This window comes from Ovis aries, chromosome 11 (assembly GCF_016772045.2).
Source record: "Ovis aries strain OAR_USU_Benz2616 breed Rambouillet chromosome 11, ARS-UI_Ramb_v3.0, whole genome shotgun sequence".
Taxonomy (NCBI): domain Eukaryota; kingdom Metazoa; phylum Chordata; class Mammalia; order Artiodactyla; family Bovidae; genus Ovis; species Ovis aries.
Genome location: NC_056064.1, coordinates 47,569,995 through 47,595,142, shown reverse-complemented (window position 1 = coordinate 47,595,142; position 25,148 = coordinate 47,569,995). Strand labels below are relative to the sequence as shown.

General features: G+C 57.5%; 1 protein-coding gene across 4 annotated transcripts; it reads right to left on the bottom strand.

Annotated features, from left to right (window-relative positions):
• Nucleotides 1-126: 126 nt before the first annotated feature.
• On the bottom strand, nucleotides 127-24,370 carry KCNH6 (potassium voltage-gated channel subfamily H member 6). 4 transcript variants are annotated; one of them, XM_042256157.2, is made up of 14 exons: nucleotides 24,229-24,370; nucleotides 23,187-23,417; nucleotides 17,704-17,865; nucleotides 17,287-17,492; nucleotides 13,634-14,059; nucleotides 11,613-12,012; nucleotides 10,019-10,218; nucleotides 9,567-9,819; nucleotides 6,538-6,731; nucleotides 6,302-6,340; nucleotides 4,756-4,840; nucleotides 4,071-4,239; nucleotides 1,306-1,492; nucleotides 127-984 (listed from the first exon to the last, which is right to left on the bottom strand). In XM_042256157.2, exons 1-14 carry the CDS (start codon nucleotides 24,302-24,304, stop codon nucleotides 700-702), a joined length of 2,913 nt encoding a protein of 970 aa, XP_042112091.1. In that variant the 5' UTR covers nucleotides 24,305-24,370; the 3' UTR covers nucleotides 127-699. The 4 variants fall into 4 exon arrangements, with proteins under 4 accessions (XP_042112091.1, XP_027831238.1, XP_042112092.1 ...); XM_027975437.3 differs by lacking the exon at nucleotides 6,302-6,340; XM_042256158.2 differs by lacking the exons at nucleotides 127-984; nucleotides 1,306-1,492 and having other exon boundaries at nucleotides 4,112-4,239; nucleotides 6,302-6,731.
• Between the last annotated feature and the right edge of the window lie 778 nt (nucleotides 24,371-25,148).

The following is a 25,148-nucleotide window of genomic DNA, read 5'->3' as shown; positions in this document are numbered from 1 at the left end:
AAGACCCGGTGGAGTCACCTTCAGGTCCCTAACACACAGCTCCTTGGAAGAAGATCGCAGCTGTCAGGATTACAGCCCCATCGAGGACCTGATGACCCTCAGAGAAATTACACACCCAGCCCAACATGAAGTGTGCAGACTTTATTAGCTCTGAGACCCTCCACTGCCCACTAGGTCCCAAAGGTCATCACAGAACCATAAGGGCAGGGTGGCTGAGGGCTGGAGTTCTGGGCCCTGATGTGTCCACTGCAGAGGACACTCCCATCTCTAGCTGGTTCCCAGGCTCTCGGCAGAAGGTCTTGACCAACCCTGGGGGCTTGGCTGCGTGGTGGGGGAGAGTTCTGAGCTGGGAGGTGACTGGACTCTGCACAGAGCCAGGCTCTCATACAGAAAAGATCAGAAATGTCTCCTTTCTTCCCTGAGCCCTCTGTCCTGGCAGCTACCTCCACTCCTGAGGCTCATCCACCTTCCACCAGCCCTGCTGTCTAAAGAGAGCCCTGGAGGAGGCTGGGGAAAGTCACGAGCCTCTTCACCTGCACCATCTGGGGTCACCTGGATTGGCAGTTTGTAGCTACTCTAGGTGAAGGGCTAGTTTAGAGGCTGGCTGCCTCCCACACATCCTTAGCTATCACCTTACCCACATTCAGTTCCTTCACAGCGCTTCTTTTGTTTGTTGTTTAATCCTGGGGCACAGTGGCTCTAGCTCCTCGAAAACCCAGGATCTGAGCCATGTCTCTGGAACTCCAACTGCTTGGGCACAGAGCTGAGGTGTTCAGGGAGGGAGGGGAAGCGGGGACCACAGACAAGTCCCTGTATCTCCAAGGGACACAGAGGGGAGGCCAGGGGTGACAGGAGCCCCTCGGGCTGCTTCTGTTCCGAGGATAGTGTCAGAGTTCTGTCCATTTCCATGGCAGAGAGAGGCATCCTAGAGGAAGAGTTCCTGAGCTCCGGCCTCCATTCATCCGTGTCACCGTAGCTGGGCATCTGGCGGGGGGCAAAAAAGAGGGGGGCAAGCAGGGTGGGGAGCCTCCCCAGGGCACCCTGATTTCAGGGTTGGGAACCAGCAGGAGATGTATCCTGCTGCCCCTGTTCCCGATGTGGAGTCGGTGGTCACAGTCTTGGCTCTGCTACCACCTGTCCAGGCTGCCTACTGTGACTCAGGCCGTAAGGGAGGACAGCAGAAGTCACAGCTGCTCTCAGACCACTAAGGCCCTGGGCCAGGTGACCACTGAGACCAAGGTAAGGGTGGGGGAAGACATGCAGCCACCGCCAGGCAAGCCCCTGCGGGTCCCCTCCACTGCTCACCTGTGCCGGGGGTGGGTCACCCCGGGGCAGCTGAGTTCCTGGACTCTGAGTCGCTGAGGTTGCAGGGAACAAGGCCAAGTCATTGGAGGCGGAGGCTCCCAAGATGTAGCCAGTGTGGTCCTGGGGAAGGGGCTGCTGAAGGAGTTTCAGGATGCGGCTGAGGTCTGAAGACATGCGGGACTCCAGCCTGCCAGGCAGAACTCCACAGTCAGGGTCAGGGTCACGGTTGGCAAGAGCAGTTTAGGTCCTGAGGGCAGCCCTCAGTTTTGTAGGCTTCAGGCTGTCCCTGCTGGATGAAGCTATCTCCCCGCTATAATCTACATGAGTGCTAGGTCGCTTCAGTCACATCCAACTCTTTGCGACCCCATGGACTGTAGCCTGCCAGGCTCCTCCATCCATGGGATTTCCAGGCAAGAATACTGGAGTGGGTTGCCATTTCCTTCTCCAGGGGAATCTTCCCGACCCAGGGATTGAACCCGGGTTTCCTGCATTGCAGGCAGACCAAACTCTTTAATATCTGAGCCACCAGGGAATCTCCTACAATCTACAGCCTCCGCCCAAATTCCCCTTAGTACATCCCTGACTCTGATAATCACTGATCAGGCAGCTGCACACATCATTTAGTCCTCACAGTGAAGTTTTTTTAGGAGGGAGGGTAGGTACCAAATTACTTAATTTGAAGGAATGGTACTAAGGAAAGAACTTAAGTAGATGTTTCAGTACAACTTATAGAATAGATGAAGGTAACCCAAACACACCTGTACTGCCTTGGTGAACAGAGAAGTCACCCCCGCCCCCCAGCTACAAGAAACCAGCCTAATGCTTAGCTCTCCTTACCACTGTTTCCCAGAGGGTGCTTGAGAAAGAGACAGTCTGCCCTCATCATGAAGCTTCGACACAGGTATTCTGGTTACCCCCATTTCACAAAAGAGTAAACCAAGGCTCAGAGTGGTTGTTACTTATACACAGTATTTCTGGTAAGTTACCAAGCCAGAATTTGAACCCAGGACTGTGTTGCCCCTAAGCCCTCACTCTGCCACACAGCCCTGACATCCACAGGCCACACCCCCTTTCCAAGGGCTCATGCTATTTTTTTTTAATATTTAAATATTTATTTATTTTGCTGGAGAGGGTGTGGAGAAAAGGGAGCCCTCTTACACTGTTGGTGGGAATGCAAACTAGTACAGCCGCTATGGAGAACTGGGTGGAGATTCCTTAAAAAACTGGAAATAGAACTGCCTTATGAGACTCTGATGCTGGGAGGGATTGGGAGCAGAAGGAGAAGGGGATGACAGAGGATGAGATGGCTGGATGGCATCACTGACTCGATGGATGTGAGTCTGAGTGAACTCTGGGAGTTGGTGATGGACAGGGAGGCCTGGTGTGCTGCGATTCATGGGGTTGCAAAGAGTCGGACATGACTGAGTGACTGAACTGAACTGAACTATGACCCAGCAATCCCACTGCTGGGCATACACACCAAGGAAACCAGAATTGAAAGAGACACGTGTACCCCAATGTTCATCGCAGCACTGTGTATAATAGCCAGGACATGGAAGCAACCTATATATCCATCAGCAGATGAATGGATAAGAAAGCTGTGGTATATATACATAATGGAGTATTACTCAGCCATTAAAAAGAATACATTTGAATCAGTTCTAATGAGGTGGATGAAACTGGAGCCGATTATACAGAGTGAAGGAAGCCAGAAAGAAAAACACCAATACAATATACTAACACATATATATGGAATTTAGAAAGATGGTAACAATAACCCTGTAAGCAAGACAGCAAAAGAGACACAGATGTATAGAACAGACTTTTGGACTCTGTGGGAGAGGGAGAGGGTGGGATGATTTGGGAGAATGGCATTGAAACATGTATAATATCATGTAAGAAATGAATCGCCAGTCTTGGTTTGATGCAGGATACAGGATGCTTGGGGCTGGTACACTGGGATGACCTAGAGAGATGGTATGGGGAGGGAGGTGGGAGGGGGGTTCAGGATTGGGAACTCATGTACACCCGTGGTGGATTCATGTTGATGTATGGCAAAACCAATACAGTATTATAAAGTAAAAAAAAAAAAAAGAAAGAAAGAAAGAAAGAAAGAAACCTACTATAAAAATAAAATAAAATAAATATTTATTTATTTGGCTGCACCGAGTCTTAGTTGTGGCAGGCAGGATCTTTAGATGCAGCATGAGAACTCTTAGTTGCAGCATGTGGGATCTAGTTTCCTGACCAGGGACTGAACCCAGGCCCCCCGCATTAAGAGCACGGAGTCTTAGCCCCTGGACCAACAGGGAAGTCCTGGACCTACAGAATTTGTTTCAGCATGAAGTTACACCCCTCTCCCCACTTGGCATGTTTCAGGTTTGCTGGGACAAGCCATCCAAGGAACTATCCTCGGTGAGAGGGCTGGGGAGGTCTGCAGCTAAAAGGGGCTGGCCATTCTTAAATCACTGGGCTTCCCTTGTGGCTCAGCTGGTAAAGAATCCACCTGCAATGCAGGAGACCTGGGTTCAATCCCTGGGTTGGGAGAATCCCCTGGAAAAGGGAAAGGACACCCACTCCAGTATTCTTGCCTGGGTCGCAGAGTCAGACACAACTGAATGACTCACTTTCAGGATTTCACTTTCATTCTCAAACCCACAGGACATGCAGCGATGTCCCCGAGGCACCAGGAGGGGGCGCCCGTGCCTAGCCTGCCACGGGCCTGCCCTCCGTGGCTGCCCCATCCCTGCCCACAGGTCACCCACCTGTTCATCTGGGCCTGGAGCTGCTCTAGCCTGGAGCCCAGCTCCCGAGGCCAGCAGTCTGAGTCTCCCTGAGGGTTTGGGGGACTCTGACTTGGCCTGGGGGGCACTTGCTGCAGCAACTCAGGCCAGAGGCCAGATGCGTCTGAGATGCTCAGGGAAGGGGCTGCACCTGCAGGATGGGGAGAGGGAAGCTTGAGCCAAGGTCCAGCCGGTTCTGGAGGCTGGGCCTTCTCGAGCAGAGCCCGGGCCCTGTTCCCTACCTGCTGCGGGAACACGGGGTGGGAGGAGTAGATCTCCTTCCCTGGGTGTCCTGCCCCCATAGAGGCCTGGCTTCAGGGACTCAGAAGGCTGTAGCCCAGGGAGCAGGGTGGGACCCCAGCCTGGGGGAGCTGCCCGGGTGGGGATGTCCAGCCCAGGCCTCACTGTCCAGGGAGCTGCCGCCCAGAGGGTCTGCAGTACCTTGATGTGCAGCCCCGGGGACGGGCCAGTATCCACCCCTGGGGGCAGCCCTCACTCAGGCTCTGAGGACACAGTGGGAGGAGGGATACAGGGGCCTCCGATGCTGAGCCTGAGGAGGCCTCTCCTAAGAGAGGCAGGATGGGGAGGACCTGCCAAGGGCCAGGAGGCTGGGCAGGGCCTTCAGGCGAGGGAGCGGCAGACTCTGGCAGGGGCCGATTTTGCTCACCTGACTGGTTGTCACTGAGGAAGAAGCCCTGGTGGTCTTGACTGCGTGGAGCCTGTTGGGGTGATGGCTGGTGACCACCGCCTGCCTTGTGGGGAACAAGAGCTTCAAGTAACAGGGACCACAGCCAGGACCGGGCCTCTCTCCCCTCCCCTACCCCCGTGGCAATGAGGGGAGGGTGGTTGCAGGCGGCTGGGCACCCCCAGCGTGCTCTTGGCAGCTCCTCTCCTGAGTGGACTGGCAGGGGATGCCCAGGGTCTTGGAGCTGGGCAGACCCCAGGGAGTTCCGCGAGAGGCTGCCTTGAGCAGCAGCGTGGGGGTGGGGGAGGCAGGGGAGCTTTCTCCTTCCTTTTCCTCAGGGCTCTGGGACACCCACCCTCAGCCTGGACCTACGGGACAATTCCCCCTGAGGGGTGGAAGTCTGGAAGTCCCAATCCCTTCGGGGGTGCTCTCATCCATGCCCTTGGCAGCCCACCCACCCTGGTAATAGGACTTGGGGGCACCCAGGGGCTGCAGATGTCCCAGGCCACGGATACCACAGCCCTCTTGCTCAAGTGTCCAGCCACTGGGCACTTGGGCCACCTGATGCCTCCTAGAAGCTGGGCACCCCCTGCCCCCCGCCCCCCACCAAGGCAGAGTCCTCACAAGAGGCCTCCTAGACAGGCCAGGCAGGAAGGGGAGAGCCTGGGGAGGGGAGGACAGTAGAGGGCAGGGTGGGGAGGGCCGTCCAGAGCAGGTAAACCTGCCTCAGCTCCACCTCCAGATGCTGGGTGCGGGGCTGGGCCAGTGGAACCCTCCACCTGAGGCCGGGGGTGGGGGCTCAGTGCCCGGGCCTCAGCCACTGTGGCCCCTGCTAGGTGCGCCTGCCCCCTCCTTCCCACTAGCTGGTTCCTGGCCCTGCCCTGCATGCAGACCCTTCTGGGCACTTCTATTCTGTACTGGCTGTCCCATGCCTTGGCCACCCTGAGCTCCACTGATATTTGGTCTCACTGCACACCCTTGAGACTGCCTTGGTTCTTCACTACGGAGCTCTTGGGAGTTCCCTGGTGGCCTAATGGTTAGGATTCTGGGCTGCTGCGGCCCAGGTTCAATCCCTGATCAGGGAACTGAAATCCCACAAGCTGCTTGGTGAGGCCAAAAAAAAAAAAGAGAGAACTATTTAGCTCTTTCTTTTTTTTTTTTTTTCTTTCTTCTTCTTGGGTTATTATAATCTCCTCCACTGAGTGATACATTTGAGAGGAGAGATTGCTCTATCACTGCTTACACTTCTGGGACCTGGACTGTGAGCTCGGGGATGGCAGACACTGCTGCCCGCCCCCACCGCCCCCCTTATAGCTTAGAAGGATGTAGTGGGAAAAGCCTGGGCTATGGAGATGCATAAACTTGAGTCCCATTTTGGCTGCACTACTGACTATATGATTTACTGTGTGACTGTGGCTTTAGTCATTTGTCTGCTAGGACCCTCAGTTTCCCTATCTGGAAAATGGGGATAATACCACCACCTGCAGGAAAACTAAATGAGATCGTGTAGAAGGAGCCCAGTGCTTACCACATAGTTGGTGCTCCGTAATTGGTAGCTATCTTCATACTTAGCATTATGTTGGCCATGGGAGGCACAGAAGTGATTATGACAAAGGATGAAGAGGCGGGGTTGAAAAGAAGGGAAGCGGTCAGACGGGTCCTCTCCAGCCAAGCAGGCCAAGCACTCAGCAGGCTGACTGGCCATGGCCCATTACAGGCTGGCTGAGGGCCACCCCCGACCCGGCCCATCCATCCCAGACTCACGTCCCGCAGGTTGAAGGTGACTTCCAGCTTACTCCAGAAGCTGTCTGCGAAGGCAGGGTACATGTCCAGCACCTCCAGCAGGTCTGCCCGCTGGATCTTGTGCAGGTCACAGTAGGTCAGGGCCCGTACATCTGCGCTGGACTTGCCCGGCCGGGCATGGAGGCTAACGGGCTCTCCAAAGATGTCATTCTTTCCTGCCAGCCAGAAGGGTGGGGAAATCTCCAGGGCCTGGCTCCCTACTTTCTTCTGAGGAGCCTCCCTGAGGACCTCTTAACCTTGACCTCACCCAGCTTCAGGGATCCTGCCAGGCGGGGGCCTGGAACAAGGCTGGATGTGCTGGCTGAGGGCAGGGAGTATGCAGAGACCCTTGTCACCCCAGCCTGTGGGTCCCCTCGCTTATCTCCAGGATCCTTGGGATCACCTTCTACCAGAATCTCCTTTCTGTTTCCCACTTGCTTGGGAACTGCCCCTCCCACCCCTACCCAGGGAACAGCAGGCAGAAGAGACACCAAAGTCTCCTTGCCCAACCTCTTCCTCTCAGGCTGGCCACAGAGCTGCAGAGTGGTGGGGACGAGGGGTCAGGACCACCCAGCTCCCTGGGACAGCACCTCAGGCTTCTCTCTCTTCAGTTCCCACTCCCACTGTGGGGCCACGTGACCGGCATGGCCCTCTCTGCACTCCGGTGTCCCCACTCTAAAATGGCTATAACCATATCTGCCCTGGCTGGCCCCCCGGGCAGTCCAGGGGAGCAGAGGTGATGCTGGAGGAAGTGCCTCGGAGAGTGAGAGGCACCAGACAGGCAGATGCAAGGCGTTAGGGTGGACGATGTCACGGGGCGGACGTGGGCTGGATGCGGGGACAGGTGGTGAGGGTGCTGGGCCATTCTGCTGCCAGGCACTGTGCTAGCCACAGGATTAAAAACATGACTAGGGCAGAAGTCCCACCCACAAGGAGCCCCCCAAATCCCCAACAGACAGATTATAGAATGATCTCTAGAGCCTCAGAACAAGTAGGAGCCAAGAGCAACGGGCCTACAGAAGAGGGAGGAGTTCATTCCACCAGGAGTGGTTGGAGGTGGGGAGGGGTCTTACAGAGCTACTGGGGTGGAGCCTGGGCTGTGAGAATCTAGGAGGGCTGGTCCTCCAGGAGAAAGGTAATCGGGTAGAGGACGCAGGCTGTGGTCTGTGCAGCACAGTCAGGGTTCAGGGCAGAGAATCCAGGGCCAGAGTGCCACAGACCATGATTATGATGGCCACTTCCCACAGGAAAGTCCAGCCCCCTAGCCTGGCCATTCTGCACATAGGGTGCTAAGTGTTTGCTCAGTGATGGATGGCGGCCAGGACATGTGCCCCCAAGAAAACAGGATAAAAGGTCTCTCACAGAGGAGGGACTGAGGAGGCTCAGAGAAGGGAGGGACTCTCCAGGGTCACATACGAAACCCAGAAGCTAGAAATCTGGGCAACATTATAAAGTGATGGTTTTCCAGTAGATGAAGGATTATGACCTAATGTCCATTTCTACTCAGGACAAAATGAGAGTTCATGTCTCTAACTGAAACTTAAATTGGACTGGCTTCTTAATTATTAATAATAATTATCTCTCCCACCTGAACGGCACTTCTAAACTTGGCTGGGAACGAGGGACAGGCTCATAGAGGAGCTGAGCTTGAGCTCAGCACTGAATGATGCCTGGGGTCTGCCAGGCACAGGTGTGAGGCAGCTACTCCGGGTGGAGTGGCCGCTTGTGCAGAGGCACAGGGGTGGGACAGATGGGCAGGTGCAGGGAACTAAGTAGTCTGATGGCTGGAGCATGAGCCACCAGAGGGAGGGTGGCTGGACCCAGGGGTGGCCAGAATGTGGAGGGCCGTGCACAGAGGTTGACATTTGCCCCATGGGTCATGGGGAACCATGAAAGGATTTTGAGCAGAAGACCATGCACAGATGTGAATTTCAGGTCACTGGCAGGTGGAAGATGGAGTGTGGGGTACACCAGATTCAGGGCTGCAGGCAAGGAAGGACACAGTGAGGACTGGGCCCAGGCAGGGACAAGGAGACAGGTATGGGACAGAGAGATCTCAATGCAGGGAACAGACGGGGTTCTGTGGCTGCCTGGATGGTGGGCGTGGGCCAGGAAAGGAGGAGGGTACTTCCCTGGCTGACTCCCAGGTCTCTGGCCCGGGCAGTGAGAGGTTCACAGTGACAGGGATGCTCATGGAGCTGCCTTTGAGGGAAGACGATGATTTCAGATTAAGATAAAGCTGTTTGGTCTGCCTATGGAATATAAGGATGGCCATGTCTGGAGATGAAAGGAATCTTCCAGTCTGTGGAGAGGCTGGGGCCGGGACGGAGCTCTGGGGGTCCATGTGGCACACAGGCGAGGCTGAGATGATGACAGCAAGGAGCTGGCCCAGGTGAGGATGTATCGAGGGCAGGCCGGAGGGAGAGGACTGGGCGGAGGGGTAGAGGAAAGCCCGGCCAGGAGCACCAGGGGACAGGGAGGCTGACGGCCTGGTCAGGGACTTGGGGAGGGCTGAAGGCAGGGGGGAGGTGTGGAAGATGAGAACCACCTCAGACATGGCAAGTGACCTGCCCAAGGTGAGTGACCTGCCCCGCGTGAGCAGCAGAGGCTGTGTGTGCCCCCAACCTCTCCCCTGTCCAGAGTTCCTTATCCTTCCTCCAAAGTCCAGCTGTCCCTGCAGCTGCACTGACCACCGCCCCCTCTCCACCCCATACAAGCCCCTGCCTTCTCACCCCAGCTTCCTAAGAGCGCAAGAAAGTCGCAGCTTGCCTGGACTTCCTCAGCCCTGGAATCCCTGTCTGTCCACCTACCAGACCTCTCTGAGCTTCAGCTTCCTATCAGGAAAATGGGGCCTGTGGCCCGGGTTGGTGTAAAGGATTCCGTGAGCTGGGTGTCAAGCTCCCCCGTGGCACATGTTCAGCACGTGGCAGGTGCCAGCGGTGTCCCTGGTCCAGGCAAGACACCTATCCCACCCCACCCACCCCCAGCCAGGCCCTCCCCGCCCAACCCACCGAGGATGGCCACCACCACGTCGTCGCGCAGGATCTCGATGGAGCCGCGGGAGATGAAATAGAGCGTGGAGAGCACGTCGCCGAGGTGCACCAGCGTGTCCCCGGGTGGCGCATGCGTCGTCTTGAACTTGACGGCGAGGGCGCGCAAGCAGCCCTTGCTGGCGCCGTGGAAGGCAGGGCAGTGCTGCAGCAGCGCGCGGTGCAGGTGCAGGCAGATGTCGGCCTGCAGGCACTCGGGGAAGCCCTTCAGCACCTGCGGGGGCGGCGGGGGCGTCCAGCGGGGTGCGGCCGGGGCGGGGGCTGGGGGAGCGGGAGGTAAGGAGGGTTCTGGGGACGCCCAGTGCCTGCGGGACCTTGGTCTCCCCCCACCGCCCTGCCCTGGGGGCATTCGCCGGAGCTGGGACTTGAGCGAGGTGGCCCGCCCCACCCGGGCCCGAGGGGCAGGGGCTCACCGCATTCATGTCGATGCCGTTGGTGTAGGACCAGGCGTGTTGGAAGTACTCCTCCAGGCGCTGCCGCAGGGGGTTGGGAATCTGGTGGAAGCGGATGAACTCCTTGACCCGCAGCATCTGCGTGTGGTAGCGAGCCGTGCCCGAGTACAGGCGCTGGATGATGGCCGACACGTTGCCGAAGATGCTGGCGTACATGAGGGCTGGGGCAGGGCGGCGGGATGCGGGGCTGAGCTCCAGAGCATCTCCCCCAGGCCTGCTCCAGCTTCCCCCACCCTGGGATCCCCCAGCCAGGGAACCCTCTGTCCAGGGCGAGGTCAGAAGTGTCCAGGACGGTGCCAGGGTGTCTGGGGGGGGGGGGGGTACAAAGACCCCTGGGCCCCTTGGCAGCTTCCGGGGCCCCATAGGCCAAACTCCTGAGAAGAAAGAACTAGGGCAATGGGTTTTTTTAGTTCAGATTTGTTTTCTCTTTCAAGCTGTAAAAATATTATAAAGGGAAAACTCTTGGTCTGTTTTCACCCCTTTCCCCCCCCTTGTTTTTGTTTTTCTGGGCTTTCACATCTCTAAATACTCTGAACATGACAACTTAATCTGCGTGTAACATTCCACACTGCCTCTCCTGTTCCTAGGCCACGTGTCTGGAAAGGCAGGAAGCACAGTGTGGGGCCTGAGAGTACACAGCCCTGAGGGCTGGTTCTCTGGGAGACGGCCCCTGGGCTGGAATTGGGTCTCTCTGTAACCCCTGGCAAACTAGGACGTCCATTTTCTTGGTCTGCAAACAGCTCATACTATGGCTGTCAGGGAGCAGTGATGGGAACAAAGCATGGACCTCTGATAAGGACTTAGAAAAGTGCCTGGCAGGGACTTCCCTGGAGGTCCAGTGGCTAAGACTCCATGCTCCTAAAGCAGGGGTCTCCGGTTTGATCCCTGGTCAGGGAACTAGATCCCACATACTGCAGCTAAGAGCTCACATGCCTCAACTAAAGATCCTGCATGCTGCAACTAAGACCCAGCACAGCCAAATAAGCATATATTGAAAAGAAAAGTGCCTGGTGAGCACATTTCATAGATGTGGATCTGTGCTAAGAAGGGCTCTGGGTTTTGGTTTAGTGCTCTGCTCTCACTGTCTTGAAATAGTTGATAATATTTTAAACAAAGGGCCCCACATTTTCATTTTGCATGAGGCCCTGAAAATGAGGCAGCTGGCCCTGATCCCTGGCATATATCAAGGGCGATAGATTCTGTATATAGTTAGTGTGAAAATGTTAGTCACTCAGTTGTATCCAGCTCTCTGTGACCCCATAGACTGTAGCTCGCCAGGCTCCTCTGTCCATAGGATTCTCCAGGCAAGAATACTGGAGTGGGTTGCCATTTCCTTCTCCATTTTCTTCTGCCCAACCCAGGGATCGAAACTGGGTCTCCTGCATTTCGGGCAGATTCCGTCTGAGCCACCACGGAAGCCCACAGTTAGTGAACACACATGCAAATATTCGTTGTGCTGCAAACTTAGGACCTGCCAATCACAGAAATTGTTACTGTGTTATATTTCATTACAAAACTAAACCTGGAATTCTTGGGTAAGGTCCCAGACACTCACAGCCAATGAGCATCACGCAGATGGAGAAGACCTTTTCGGAGTTGGTGTTGGGGGAGACGTTGCCAAAGCCCACGCTGGTGAGGCTGCTGAAGGTGAAGTACAGGGCGGTGACGTACTTGTCCTGCACTGAGGGGCCCGAGGCTGGGTCACTACCGTTGTAGCGCTTGCCGAGCTGCGCGCCCAGGCTGTCCAACCAGCCGATCTTGGGCTCCAGGTAGGGCCGCTCCACGTTGCCGATGGCATACCAGATGCAGGCCAGCCAGTGCGCGATGAGCGCAAAGGTGCACATGAGCAGGAAGAGAACCGCTGCCCCATACTCAGAGTAGCGGTCTAGCTTCCGAGCCACACGCACCAGCCGTAGCAGCCGCGCTGTCTTCAGCAGTCCAATCAAGGTTGTGGTCTGGAGAGGCAGGGAGGGGGCCCCGGGACTGGGGTCAGCCCTTGAGAGACTGTGACCTTGAGGTCCCTTAGGACCACATTTATTCCCTTGCAGGTATGGTCACATAATCATTAACAAACACTTACGGAAAGCCTGCTTTGGGCCAGGCTCTCGGCAGCGGGACACTGTGTAGGACCTTAAGGAGCTCTCAGCCTAAAGCTCAAAATAGCTTTATGGTTGCCCGGACAGAAGTCTAAGGAGGCCACAGAGGAAGGGGAGGAAAAGTCTGCAGCGACAGGGCAGGGAAGGCTTCCTAGAGGAGGTGACACAGGAGCTGAGTCTTGAAAGATGAAGCTGGGTCTCCAGACAGGAGGGAGAGGGAAGGGGCATTCCAGGCACAGGGAGCAAGCAATGTGAAGAAAGGCATGGATGTGTGAAATGGCACGGTCCACCTGGGGAACCAAAGGTGGTGCTGCAGGTGAGAACACAGAGCAGAAGATGGTAGAGTGGTGAGGAATGAGCCTGGAAGATGGGCAGGGGGCGCTGCTGTGGCTACAGGCTCCTCAAAGAGCTTGGCTTTTATTCCCTGCTACTGGGGAGCCATTGAAAGTTCTGAAGACTGGATTGAATGAGGGTCAGGGTCAGATAAGTGATCTGAAACTTGTTCTGGCTCCTGTATGCAGGGGGTGAGGCTGGCAGGTGTGCGGCTGGGGCAGAGGTGGTAAGAAGGCCACTCCGTGTCCAGGCAGGGGCAGTGCAGGTGGAAAGGGTGGGGAGAGCACTTGGGGATAGATTTGCTGGAAGTGGGTGGGTGGGCATGGGAGCATGCAGTCACAATGGACACTCCATGCTGGACAGGCTAGGTGATTGGGGTGTGACTGGAACACAGGACGCAAGCTATTTGAGTGGAAATCTCATTCCAAAGGACTTCCCTGGTGGTCCTGTGGTTAAGAATCCACCGTGCAATTCAGGGGACATGGGTTCCATCCCTGGTCTGAGAACTAAGTTCCCACATGTTGCGGAAAAACTAAGCCTTCAAGCCACAACTCCTATGCCCAAGAGCAACAACGAGAGAGTCAGTAAGAGTCCACGCCCCACAGCAAAAGATCTCGCGTGATGCAATGATGATCCCGCAGGCAGCAAGTAAGACCCAACAGCCAAATAAATAAATGAATGAGTGAATGAATAAATAAATAAATATTAAAGCAACAATAACAATAAAGCTGATCCCAAGGAAATGGAGCAAAAGGACAGACTGGGACTAGAAGCTACGAGAACAGCATGGAGATGCCCTCGTCAGCTGTGAGAGGCAGAGTGGGCAGAGTGGAGGGGCTGGGGCTGCGGAGGCAGTCAGGCTGCCTCTCAGGGATTTCCAGGGTAACTGTGGTTTAGAAGTCAGCAGGATGGGCGAGCCGCATAGGAGTGCCTGTCCCAGGAGGGGCGGGGTTCGGGAGCACAGAGAGGGCACCCAGGCCTAGGGGAAGCCCCAGATACTCCTTCTCCAGGGCTGGGAGGTGACAGATGTCTGAGGTCCCTCCTTCCCACCACTTGCTTTGGCAAAGGTGCCCCATGCCAGGTACTCCCCGTACCCAGGGCACAGGGGGACGGCCTCGGGGGGCCGGCCTGAATGGGGTTCGCTCACCTCATCAGAGCCGGTGCGGAAGATGAGCAGGTCGAAGGGGATGGCGGCCACCATGTCGATGAGGAACCAGCCCTTGAAGTAGTGGACGGCGATGCGCCGGGGGTGGCTGACCACCTCGTCGTTGGTGTTGACGTAGGTGGTGCGGAAGTTGATGACGATGTCCACCACGAACATGATGTCCACGATGAGGTCCACCACAGTGAGCGGGCTGCAGGTGTAGCCGCAGTCCCCGCGCTGAGACTCGTCCTGGTCGCTGAGCAGGAAGGCGGCCGAGTAGGGCGTGAAGACGGCTGTGTAGATGACCAGCAGCAGGATGAGCCAGTCCCACACGGCCTTGAAGGGGCTGTAGTGCAGGAGGGTCCCCCGGTGGATTCGAGGGGCCTGCAGCTTGTACTCTGGCAGCACGTCCGCTCCCAGGGACAGGACCTAGGGGTGGGGACCAGGCAGAGGTCAGCCGGGTGGCCCCTGCCAGGGAGATGGCTCTGGGAGGGGTGGAGATGCGGGGGTGAGGCCGAAGAGGGGAGATGTGGGAGAAGGTGGGTGGCAGGGCAGTGCAGGGGAGAGGGGATGCAAAGATGGGGTGTGGCCCGTAGGACAGGGACAGTGCATAAGGGGACCGGAGTGCTGGAAGGACGTGCCAAGAGGAGGTGGGGTCCAGAGGAGGGGGGAAGCTCTGTCTCATAGTGACCCCGGGTTTGAACTCCCTCATAAACAGGCCAGCCTGGAGTGGGTGAAGACGGGACTGGGGGAGGGGAGAGGGGAAGGCCAGGTTCAGGCCGATTGAGGGGGTGATGAGGGGTGACTAGTCTGTCTGGTGGGTTTGGGAAGTTTCCAGTGGTCAGGTTTCCCATGGGAACAAGTCACCCCCAAAGTAGCCTCTTCATTCCTGAGGGCCCTCGGAGCCTGGACCAGTGAGGGCCCACTCTGGGGCCAACTCTCAGAGCCTTCCACAGAAGGAATCAAATTTGGGGGGTGTATAGTTAACCTGAACCCTTGATGGGTCTGGGTACTGGTGGCCTTGACTACTTTGCACATGTCCAAGGGGGAGTTGATCATTGCATTCTGAACCCCCTCTGCTCTGCCCCTCCGACCCCCACCTCTGAGGTTTCAGCCAACATACAATCACCAGGGCCCAGCCTAACATGCCCAGGCTCTGCCCAGCATGAGCCTGGCAGTTGGGAGCAGAGGGCATGCCTTTTGTAGCCAGACCTCCCAGGTTGATCTGGGGTCTGACATTGCTGTCTGTTTGTCTTGGGGCAGGTTTTGTAACTTCTATGAGCCTCAGTTCCCTCACCGGCAGAAGGGGACAACAAAGGACCACAAACTCCATGGGGCTGTTGGCTGTACTAAGTAAATGAGCTGGTGCATCTTTTTTTTTTTTTTTTGGTAGTGCCGTGCGGCATGCGGGATCTTAGTTCCCTGACCAGGGATGGAACCCATGTTCCCTGCCTTGGAAGCTCGGAGTCTTAACCACTGGACTGCCAAGGAAGTCCCAAGCTAGTACATCTTGATGGCACAGGCCATTACACTTGATAATCACTCCTCTCTGCTCATCCCATGTCAGACACTGCCCTGACAAGGATGGGGCCTGGAAGGTGTCCCATGGGTCATCACCACACACCCACCCACACCCAGGATAGGGCCCTGCAGATGGTTCTGGTTTAAGAAAATCTGCAACATAAGGTTCTGGCCCTGAAAGCCAGATCCATTAGCAAATGGGATCACAGTATGGAAGATCCACCCAAAGGCTGGTATCAACCACACGGTCCCCCATCTGCCATCCAAACCCCTGGGAGGGGCCACAGTGTCCTCACCCTGCAGGGACCTCCTGCTCAGCCTTGGCCTCAGCTCCTGTTTGGCCTCCCTGGGAAGTTTCCTCTGACCCTGCACAGACCTGACCCATGTTTTTTTATTTTCTCCCGGCTCCTTGTAAATCTCCTGACAGCAGTTATCTCCACTGACTTACAGTGGCAGCTCCCTCGTCCCGCATGCCCCTCTCTCAGTCCACATGGGGGCTCAACTAAAGGGGACTGAATGAGCACGGAGAGCTTGGGTAATCATGGCCATGTCCATCCCTGGCTGCTCAAGGCCAACCAGGAGGAAACAGCAGAGCACACGGAGAGGGAGGGAGGCGGTCAGAACTCGGAGGGCGGGGTCAGAAGAAGTGTCCCCGTCCTAGGGGCTTCTAGTTGGGGTGCCACCTCCTCCACCACAGATCTCCGGAGTCTCCCACCGCCTCCGGGGCCAGCACGAGGGGCCTCTCCAGTGACCCCAGAGCTGCAGGGCTGTCAGGACATAGGAGCCCAGGTATGGGCTCACAGCCCTCTAGGCCCTCTGAGTTCTGGTTGAGGCTGGTGTGACTTCCCTGCTCTGGGCCATGCCCTGAGCTCTGGCAGGCTCCTCCCCTCATTAGGGGCAACATGGGGTGGGTTAGTAAAGCCAAGAGGGGCTGGGGCAAGGGGCAGGACAAGTTGGGTGGGGGCAGGGACCACGCACAACTCTCTAGCCCAACAGCCCCCATCACCCCATCACCAAGCCGAAGGTCCCCAGGTGCACAGCTAGGTGGGCCTCCTGGTCACTGGCCCCCCGCTCCCTGCCTGATGTCCAAGGGCCCAGCCCTACAGCCTGGGTCTTTTCTGCCCCAGGGCTCTTGCACTTGGTGAGTGGCTGGGTCACAAGGAGTTTCCAGCCCACCTGCTCCAGCACAGAGGGTGCTTCAGGTGAAAGGGGGTGGGAGGCAAAGAGCTGCTCCATCCCCTCAGGGAGCAAAGTCCCAGGGGAGCTGGAGGAGGCCCCTGACCTCGCCCTGCACCCCCTTGCTCAGCCCTGGCCTAGGCACCTCTCAGTGTCTCCTAGGGCCAGCACCCTCAATGTCAAATGAGTCCTCAGAGACCATGTGGTCCAAGTCATTCATCCAGACGGGACCCTAGGGCCCAGACAAGGCACAGGTCTCTTGCCCAAGGTCACATAGCAGACAGTGGCAGGCCCCCTGAACCTTGGGCAGTGCTCTCTGCACTTCCCTCTGGAGAGGTCAGCTGGGGACCGGGGCACAGACCCCAGGAGGAGGGACAGTGTGGTCAGATGGAACAGAGGACCCAGGGCAGTTTGCCCTGGCCTGGCCAAAGAGGGGCTGAGGCTTTCCTGACTGTTCCCCAGGGACCCGTGCCAAGGGAGCTGAAGATGCCAGGTTCCCTCCCCACTGCCTGGACTGCAGAAGCATCCTGTCCTAGGGGCTGGCTGTCACCTCAAAAGCCAGGGGCAGGAGCAGGGCTGGGGCTCCCCACCCTCTTCTCAGTATGGCCCTGACATCTCTCTGCTTCTCCTTCTCTGAGACTGGCAGAGCCTTGGGTGGGTCCCAAGGTGTCCTGCCAGGTCCTCCTCCCGGCTTCTCCAGGCCTAGGATGTGGCACTGCTAACCCACCCTCCCCTGGCTCCGGGAGCTGCCAGTCAGGATGGGAGTCTCAGGGTGGGCCTTTAGGTCTAAAGAATCAGACTCTAGCAGGACAAGAGGCCTGGAGCTCAGACCAGACACCAGGGGGCTGGGCAGGCGGACTCCCTCTGTTCATCCAGCCCCAGAGGAGTCCAGCACCTGGGCCTGAGGAGGGACTGTAGGGCCCAGCACAGCCCCACCCACCCTGGCCTGCAGGCCGCACCTGGGTGACCTTCTCGGTGACGTTCTGGGTCCGCTCCACCACCTTGTGGGGCGCGATGATCTCAATCTCTGTGGTGGAGCCGGAGCGGTGCTTCTCCAGGTTGAACTCCACAAAGTTGAGTGTGAACTGCGGGATCTGGCTGATGGTCCTGTACTTGACCCTGCCCGCTCCAGGCCCCTGTGCCCCTGGCCTGCCATGAGACCCATCTGAAACCAAGGCCTGGGTTAGAGCAGTCAGGGCTGGGACCTGATGCGACACCCGATGCTGCCACCTCCCAAACGCCACATGCCCCTCCCCCTCCCATGCCCCTCGCCCCGCCCCCTCCACCTGCCCCCCACTTGCCCCGCCCCCTCCCATGCCCCGCCCCACCCCCTACCTGCCCCCCGCCCCGCCCGCTCCACCTGCCCTCCTCCTCACCCGAGCCCAGGAAGCTCTGTCGCAGCAGGCGCTGGGACAGGCTGCGGCTTCCCCGCTTGGCCAGGAGCTGCGCCAGGTCCTCGAAGTTGAGGATGAACATGATGACCGCCCCGTCCTCGTTCTTCACGGGCACCACATCCACCAGGCAGCGGAAGCAGGAGGCTGCAAACACCGTGGGAAGGGAGGGTGGGATGTCACCGGAGGGGTCCTCTCCTGCAGGAACCTGGCCTGGGGAAGCTAGGCAGGGGGCTGGGTTAAGGTCAAGTTGAGAGCAGCCGTGGGCGGGAGAAGAGGCCCGCAGAGTGGCCAGAGCTGTTGGTGACACTGCTCAGCAGGGCCCCACCCACAGAGCAGAGGTGGAGAAAGCCGCTAAGCTCCTCATTAGGAGATAATGCAGCCTCGGGCCCAAGTCCACACTCGGCCCTCAGCTTGGGGCTTAACCTTGAGGTTTGCTTCTGCTGTAATTAAAGCTGAGCAGATGGGGGTGGATTAAGTGGGGAAGTGAGGCTGGGTCTCCTACCCCCAAGTAGCTCTGGCTGGCCCTGGGTTCAGCTCCTGTGCTCCCATTCCCCAAAGATGTCCTGCTCCCCTGATGCTGGAGGGAACTCACCGAGAACACATCAAGTGCTGGGCACCGAGCCCGCGGGCACTTTGGGCTCAAGCTCCGTGGTGGCACATGGTGGAGCCCTGGAGGGCGTACTCAGACCCCTGTTCTGCAGACCCTGGGCTTCTGAGAAACTGACCTGCCAGGACTGGCTGGGCCACACATCAGGGAGGGCTGGGGCCATGGCGCGGGGAGCCCTGCGCTCTCATACACAACAGTCTGGAGAGGGATGGGGACTTGTCTGGGCCGAGGACACTGGAGTGAGGGCCAGGCTGCGGCTCCAGACCAGGAAGGGGCTGTCATCTCAAGGCAGAGGTGCTGGGACTAGGGGTGAGGCAGGTGGGGCAGCGGCCTGGGGGCTGCAGAGGGAGAGGGAGATAGATGGCAGGGTGGGGGCGGGACAGGCTCTCCTGCTACTTACGCAGCCATCACAGGCCGCCCAGACCCAGCCATTGGCCCTTTGGTTCCTCTTTCTCTGCTCCAGGGTCTTGCTCCGTCTCCCATGGGTGAGTGGAACAAAACAAGCTGAAACTGCCATGTTCCCTAGAGCCAGGCAGCAGGCTGGGTGGATGCCCTGTTAGCCCTGCTCCACGGTACCCCATCATCCCATGTGCTTCAATTCAATGTTGATGGGTGTCAGGTCCAAGGACGCTAAGGGCAGGGGACTTGGGTAAACATGACTAGCAGAAAGCAGATTTGTCTGTCTTGTTTGGTGGAGGCCATGACCTGTCCCAGGCGTTGTTTGTTAGCTGAGTGAATGAAAGAATGAGTGTAAATGTGAGTGGATAGGAGGCTATTACTACTTTGGGGTCCATTAGACTGCCTCTTCCCCAGATCACCCTCTGGAGCGCCCTTCCCTTGGCGCCTTCTCACCCCCTCAGTGCTGGGGTGCAGCTGAGCTGTCCACCTCCTCCCTCCCACTTTCCTCCCTGGAGCAAGAATCTCCCGGATCAGATTCCTGGACTCCCAAGCACCAGGCAGCCATCTGCCAGCTGCCGCGCTGGCCCCAGGGGAGACATCCACACCGAGGAGAGGCCGCCCGCTCGCCTCTGAGACCCACTCCTGGGCTCGCAGGGCTGTGGGCCTGCTTCCCAGACCAGAGCCTGGCACTCTCGTCAGCACAGGGCATGGCAAGGCCTGGGTGCTGGGACCCACCCCGGAAGCCTCCTTGGCCAGTGGCCTGAAACACCACCCGCAAGGCCATTCTCTCTCCTCACTCTCTCTGGCACTGCGGAAATCTGGCCTGGTGGGGAGCTGGCAGAGCTGGGCAGGGCTTCCAGGCTCTATGCTTCTAGGGGCTGCCAAGACCCAGCCTGTACCTACTGATGCTATCTTTGGAAAACTAAGGCTGAGAGTGAACCAAAGACTAGCCCATCAGAGCAGTGAGGGCTGGAGGGCAGCTTCACATAACACCCCCTGCCCGACCTTCACACCCGCTGGCTGCCTTCGGGCTGATGGAGACAGGAGGATTCAGACAAGATCAGAGCATTCTTTTCCTGATCCCTAAGCTGTCTTGGGCTTCCCTGGTGGCTCAGATGGTAAAGAATCTGCCTGCGATGCCTAGGTTTGATCCCTGGGCTGGGAAGATCCCCTGGAGGACAGCATGGCAACCTACTCCAGTATTCTTGCCTGGAGAATCCTCATGGACAGAGGAGCCTGGCGGGCTACAGTCCATGGGGTCACAAAGAGTTGAACATGACTGAGTGACTAAGCACAGCACAAGCTGTCCTTGCTCATGAGTGAGTGTGGGTGACCAGAAGTGGGTGAGTGTGTCACCCTAGGGGGTGCCCGGGAGTGGTGGTGTTCCTGTGCCCTCGCCCTGATCCTGGAGGGTGGTCGACAGGCTCTGCTTGCCCTCTCTTGCAGGGCTTCCTCTCAGGGCCGACCTCTCTGACCCTGGACAGTGGGCTCATCTCTCCCTCTGGACAGCACACTGCTCCCGGCTCTGCTCTGCCTCCCAGATGTGCCCCTTCCTTCAGTTTCTCATAGTCCCCGCCCCTCCCCTTGGAGGCTCTCTTGTTGTCTGTTGTCCCTATCTCCTTACACCCTGCATCCGGCATGTGGTGAGCCCTCAGGGAAGAGCTGGTGCCACAAAGGCCGCCACTAAGAGTGCAGCTGCTCCACCCTGCCTCCCCGCTGGGTGTCTCTGGCATTCGTGGGTGAGTGTACACAAGACACTGGGACCCCAGACCTCCGCCCATGCCCTTCTTCCTGAACTGGAGCTGAGGACTGGAGGAGCCCCAGGCTTCCTCGAGTCTGGCTTGGAGATTAGGGGACTCTCTGGTTTGGGGTCATCAGAGAAGATGATCCAGCCAAGGCAGGCAGGCGGGGCTGGGCCCCTCTGGCAGGTCCCCAGGGGGCGCAGCGGTAGGACTGTTCTCCAAGGCTCCCTCCAGACTCTCATTGGCTTGAGTCTTGTGGCCATCCCCATGCTTCCTAGCTGTTAGGTCCTTAACTTTTCCTCGTGAAGGTAGATGGCAGCAGAGCTAGTTTCTCAGGGGTCTCTGAGCCGTGTCTCATGGGGTAATTTTTGTCAAATGGCCTGGCCTCTTTGAACATAGCTTTACACAGATGTACAATGTGGAGGTGTATGGCCACAGACTCTCTACTTGAACTTGGAGAACTATCAGTGGTTTACCCCTTTAGAGGAAAAGAGGATTATAAATCAGCTAGAATTCTGTAGGGGGTGGGGGTGTGACTCTTCCTCTAACCAATGGAAGATGGGGGAGAGGAGGTATTGACCGGAGGAAGGGAAAAACCACCATTAGGATGCCCTTCAGCAGGCTATAAAGACCATGTGAATATGATAAAAACAAAACAGAAAAAACAATCACGTGGTCAGAGTGGACCAGAGGGTGTACATAAGTTATCTAAGCATCACATCCTTCTCTTAGGGGAATGCTGGCCACACCAATTTCAGGTAGGTCCCAGGTGCTCAAGGTCTTGGACTATCATGGGTCAAGGTGGGCTTCCTTAGTAGCTCAGATGGTAGAGAATCGGCCTGCAATGTGGAAGACAGAGGAGCCTGGCAGGCTACAGTCCATGGGGTTGCAAAGAATTGGGCACGACTGAGTGACTAAGCACAGCGCACAGGTATGTGGGCAACTTGTCATTTCCACCCACAGAAAACCTCCAAGACTCAGTCTCCAGGGCTCCTTCTGACTGCTAGAAGATGCCAGAGCAGGGTTCTGAGCACCCGAGGATCTCAGAGGGTCAAGGCTTGACCTCGACCTCGGCCCCTGGCCCAGCACAGTTAGGGTGCTGAGGAGACCCTGAGAGCCCTGAGCTGACATCACTGGGAGTCTATGATCAGCTTTTACGCCTCTCAGGCCCAGGAAGGGCTCTGAGGTCCAGGAGAGGGACAGAGGTGCCTGCTGGCCTCCGTCATTCCCTGCTGCCCCATCCTGTTCCCCTGGGACCCTTCTCACTCCTTTGACTGTCACCTCCTCTCTGCAATGATGTGAGGAGGTGCGGTCACAGCTTTTAAAAATATTCTGACTTCATTAACCCTGTGAGTGCTCCCAAACTAAGCCAGGTTCTTCCTAGTCCCCTAATCACTACAGCCAGAGGGACAGCCAGGACCTGCCCAAGAAGCACCTCAAACACCTTAAACACACACACACATGCTCAGGTTTACACTTAGTTCATGCTCCACACACCAGGCCCCTGCAACCATGACTGTGAGCACCTTTCAGCCTCAGTCCAAAGGTGCCTGCCCTTTACCTGCACTCCAGTGGCCCTCATGCTTTCTTCCCCAGGGAGGGTCCTCTTGGGCTTCTTTCCCCAAAAGTTCCACCTCAGAACACAGAGGCTGTTGGGTTCCTTTCACCCTTCTTGGGATTATTCGGACCAGATATATCCGAGGGAAGAATCCAGAGACTTGGGGTCCAGTCCCAGCTGGGACCCACGCAGTAGAATCCTGGCCAAGTTCTTTCTTTTTCTCAGGGCTCAGTTTCTTTGCCCATGAAATGATTGATTAATTAATCTAAGCCAGTGGTTCCTAAACCTGACAGAACATCTAAACTGCCAGGGAGATTTTTCCAAATATACCTGTTTGGCCCTCATTTCACATCTCTGAGTCAGCCCCTTTCTAGGGAAGGTGTGTTTTGGAAAACAAGTTCCAGGTAATTCTGATGCAGAAGCAGGCTGAGGGCGCCACTGATCCAGGTGATTTCAAAGGGCCCTTTTGGGACCCTAATTCCCACCCATCTCTTTCCTCTCCACACAGACCCAGTGGAGACACTGAAGTACTGAGGGGAGGGCCTTGAGGGGCTCCAGAATTTCTTATCCTTGGCCCCCGCCCTATGCTTCTGTTCTGTCTGCAGTAGCTTGGGCTGGCAGTAATATCCCAAACTGGAAAAGCCTCCAGGGCCAGCACAAACTCCAGACTCTGTCTCCCCAAAGAGCTGGGGTCCCTGAGCCACACCCAGCCCTCTTTTCAAGCCAGCCGCCCCCATGCCTTGCCTGGCCCCAGAGGCCTTGAGGGGGTGACTCCTCCTCTAATCCCCAGAGCAGACGGAGATGAGGAAAGGTTAATTTCCGTCCCAGCTGCCTGACAGCTGGGGCTGACAGTGACAGAGTGGACAGCCAGGAGACCGGGGACACGGGGGAGGGACGATGGTGTGGGAGGCTCTGCATGCGGCCAGGACCAGTTGGTGGCTCAGCCTTGTCTCTGGCCCCTGAAAAGGACCTCAGAAGGCATTGCACCCAGGGTCCAGCACTTTCTCCATACAGCTGAGGAAATAGAGGCCCAGAGAGGAGACAAGATTCATCCAGGCCCTTTGGTCCCCGGGGTCAGTGCCCTTCCCATGACCACTCTGCCTGGACGAGAGAGGGGCCGAGCCTGCCTTGCAGAATCTGTGGCCTGAGGGTGCCTCACCATCCTTGCGGTAGTAGAGGATGTCCACCTTGCACTCCTCGGCCCCCAGCAGGGCCTGCGCCAGGCGGGACATGGCACTGCGCGGGGTGTTGGGGCCTGTGAGGAAGTCGCAGGTGCATGGTCTCTGCATCACTTCCACTCGGGAGTAGCCGAAGAGTTCACAGAAGCCGTCGTTGCAGTAAATGATGGCACAGTTCTCCATCTGAGCGTTGGCGATCAGGAACTTACGACCTGGGGCGGGAGGTGGGAGCCCATGGCAACCAGGACCAGGCAGTAGGGAGGGAAAGATCAGAGGGACTTGTGGGAACGGTTGGTGTGTGTGTGCGTGGGGGGGATTGGATCTGGATGCAGAGCAGAGCCGTGATCAAAATGAAGGAAGGGGAAGGTCAAGTCTGGGGAGGGTGGGAAGACCAAGAAGGCCAGAGTCATGGGGGAAGGCCATGGGGCTCCTGGGAGTAATGAGGGGGTGGTCAGGAGGGGAAGCAGGACAATGATCAGAGAAGGGGAAGGGGAGTCAGGCCTGGGAATTGTGGGGAGACCAGGGCAGTAATGGGGTCGGTGAAGTGGAGGAGAGGCCCAAGTCTTCCTGGAGCAGGGAAAGGGACAGGTGAGAGGGAGCAGGGGTGTGAGCTGGGGGCCCGGCCTGGGTGAGCTCCTAGAAAGACCAGAGTGGCTCAGTCAGGAGGTGAAAAGGAGGGTGGAAAGGAAACCTCTGGAGGAAGTTGCAGGCGGAGGAGGGGTCAGGAGGGAAGCATGACAGGTATACAAGGGGAGGTCAGGGCTTAGAACGGGCAAGAAAACAACTCAGGGTGAAGCGGGGAGCTGCACTTTGCCCAGCGTGTAGCAGAAGGGAGGTGGCGTTGGAGGTAAAAGTAGGGGCTCGCTGGAGGAAAAGGTGTTTCTCGGACATTGAAGGGAAGGATATGCGTTTGGCATCAGACACCCCCCAACCCTGCTCCATTCAAAGTTAGTAAAGGGTCCGGCCACTCCTGCCGCCGAACCAGGGCTCCAGATCATGCCCCAACCCACCGCACACACTCACTCTGGCCCTCGAACTTGCGGATGATGGTGTCCAGGTAAGTGTTTTGGGGCGCGACGTGGCCCCTGCGGACCGGCATCTTTCGGCCGCGGCCTCTGCCCGGAGCCAGCAGCTCCCCGGCTCCCTGCTTCTCCGCCTGTCCTCTGGCTCAGTGGCGTCCGGCTCCGGTGGGCGCCGCCCCCGGGGAGGGCCGCAGGGCTTCGTGCCCCGCCCGCCCGCCTGCGTCTACCCCTCTGCTGCCCTCCCCTGCTGGCCGCTCGCCGCGCGTCCTTCCCTCCGTGGCCGCCCGGGAGCTGTCCGCGCCGCGGTGCTGAAAGGAGCCGCGCGGCAGCGGCGGCGGGGCGGGGTCCGCGGGGCGGGGGCAACTTTTCCGAGACTCAACGGGGCAGGGGCGGGGCCCTGACTCTTAAGGGGCGGAGCTGGGCGGGAGTCCGGCGCCAGGAATCAATCGGGTAGGGCCTCTTTGAGGAGCTTCTGCTCTGTCCCAATGGACTGTGCCCTCGGCCCTCTCAGACCCGGTTCAGGTACCAGGGGGCCAATCTGGACATTGCCAGGCCGTCTCTCTCAAGCAGAGGAGGAGAGGAGGAGCCAAAGGGGTTGTTAAAGGCCTCAGATAGTCTTCTGCTGAAGGTTTCTTTCCCGATCTGACCATTGGACTGGACTCGGGCAATGGTATGGATAGACCTTTACCAAGTGCCCTTCAACTGAATCCCAGTGCCCATGCAGACCTCCTAGTGGCAAGCCCATCCAGGACCTGGTACTGGCAGTGTAATGCACAAGGAATATGCAATGAGGTGCTTTCTTTAGAGGCCTGAGAGCTCTTGGCAAACAGATACTGCTTGGGAGAAGAACAGATTTAAAACCACATATTAGCAAGTGACCACTGATAGAAGTGTCTGAGTGCTGGTTGAAAATGAATACAA

Bases quoted from the DNA above. Each gene is read 5' to 3' on its own strand.
- KCNH6 (XM_042256157.2), bottom strand. From the start codon at position 24,304: ATGCCGGTCCGCAGGGGCCACGTCGCGCCCCAAAACACTTACCTGGAC. The intron at 12,013-13,633 runs GTGAGCGAACCC...CTGCCTCTCCAG, and splicing joins TCCGCACCGGCTCTGATGAG to ACCACAACCTTGATTGGACT. The intron at 1,493-4,070 runs GTGGGTGACCTG...TCTGCCTGGCAG, and splicing joins CTCCAGGCCCAGATGAACAG to GCTGGAGTCCCGCATGTCTT.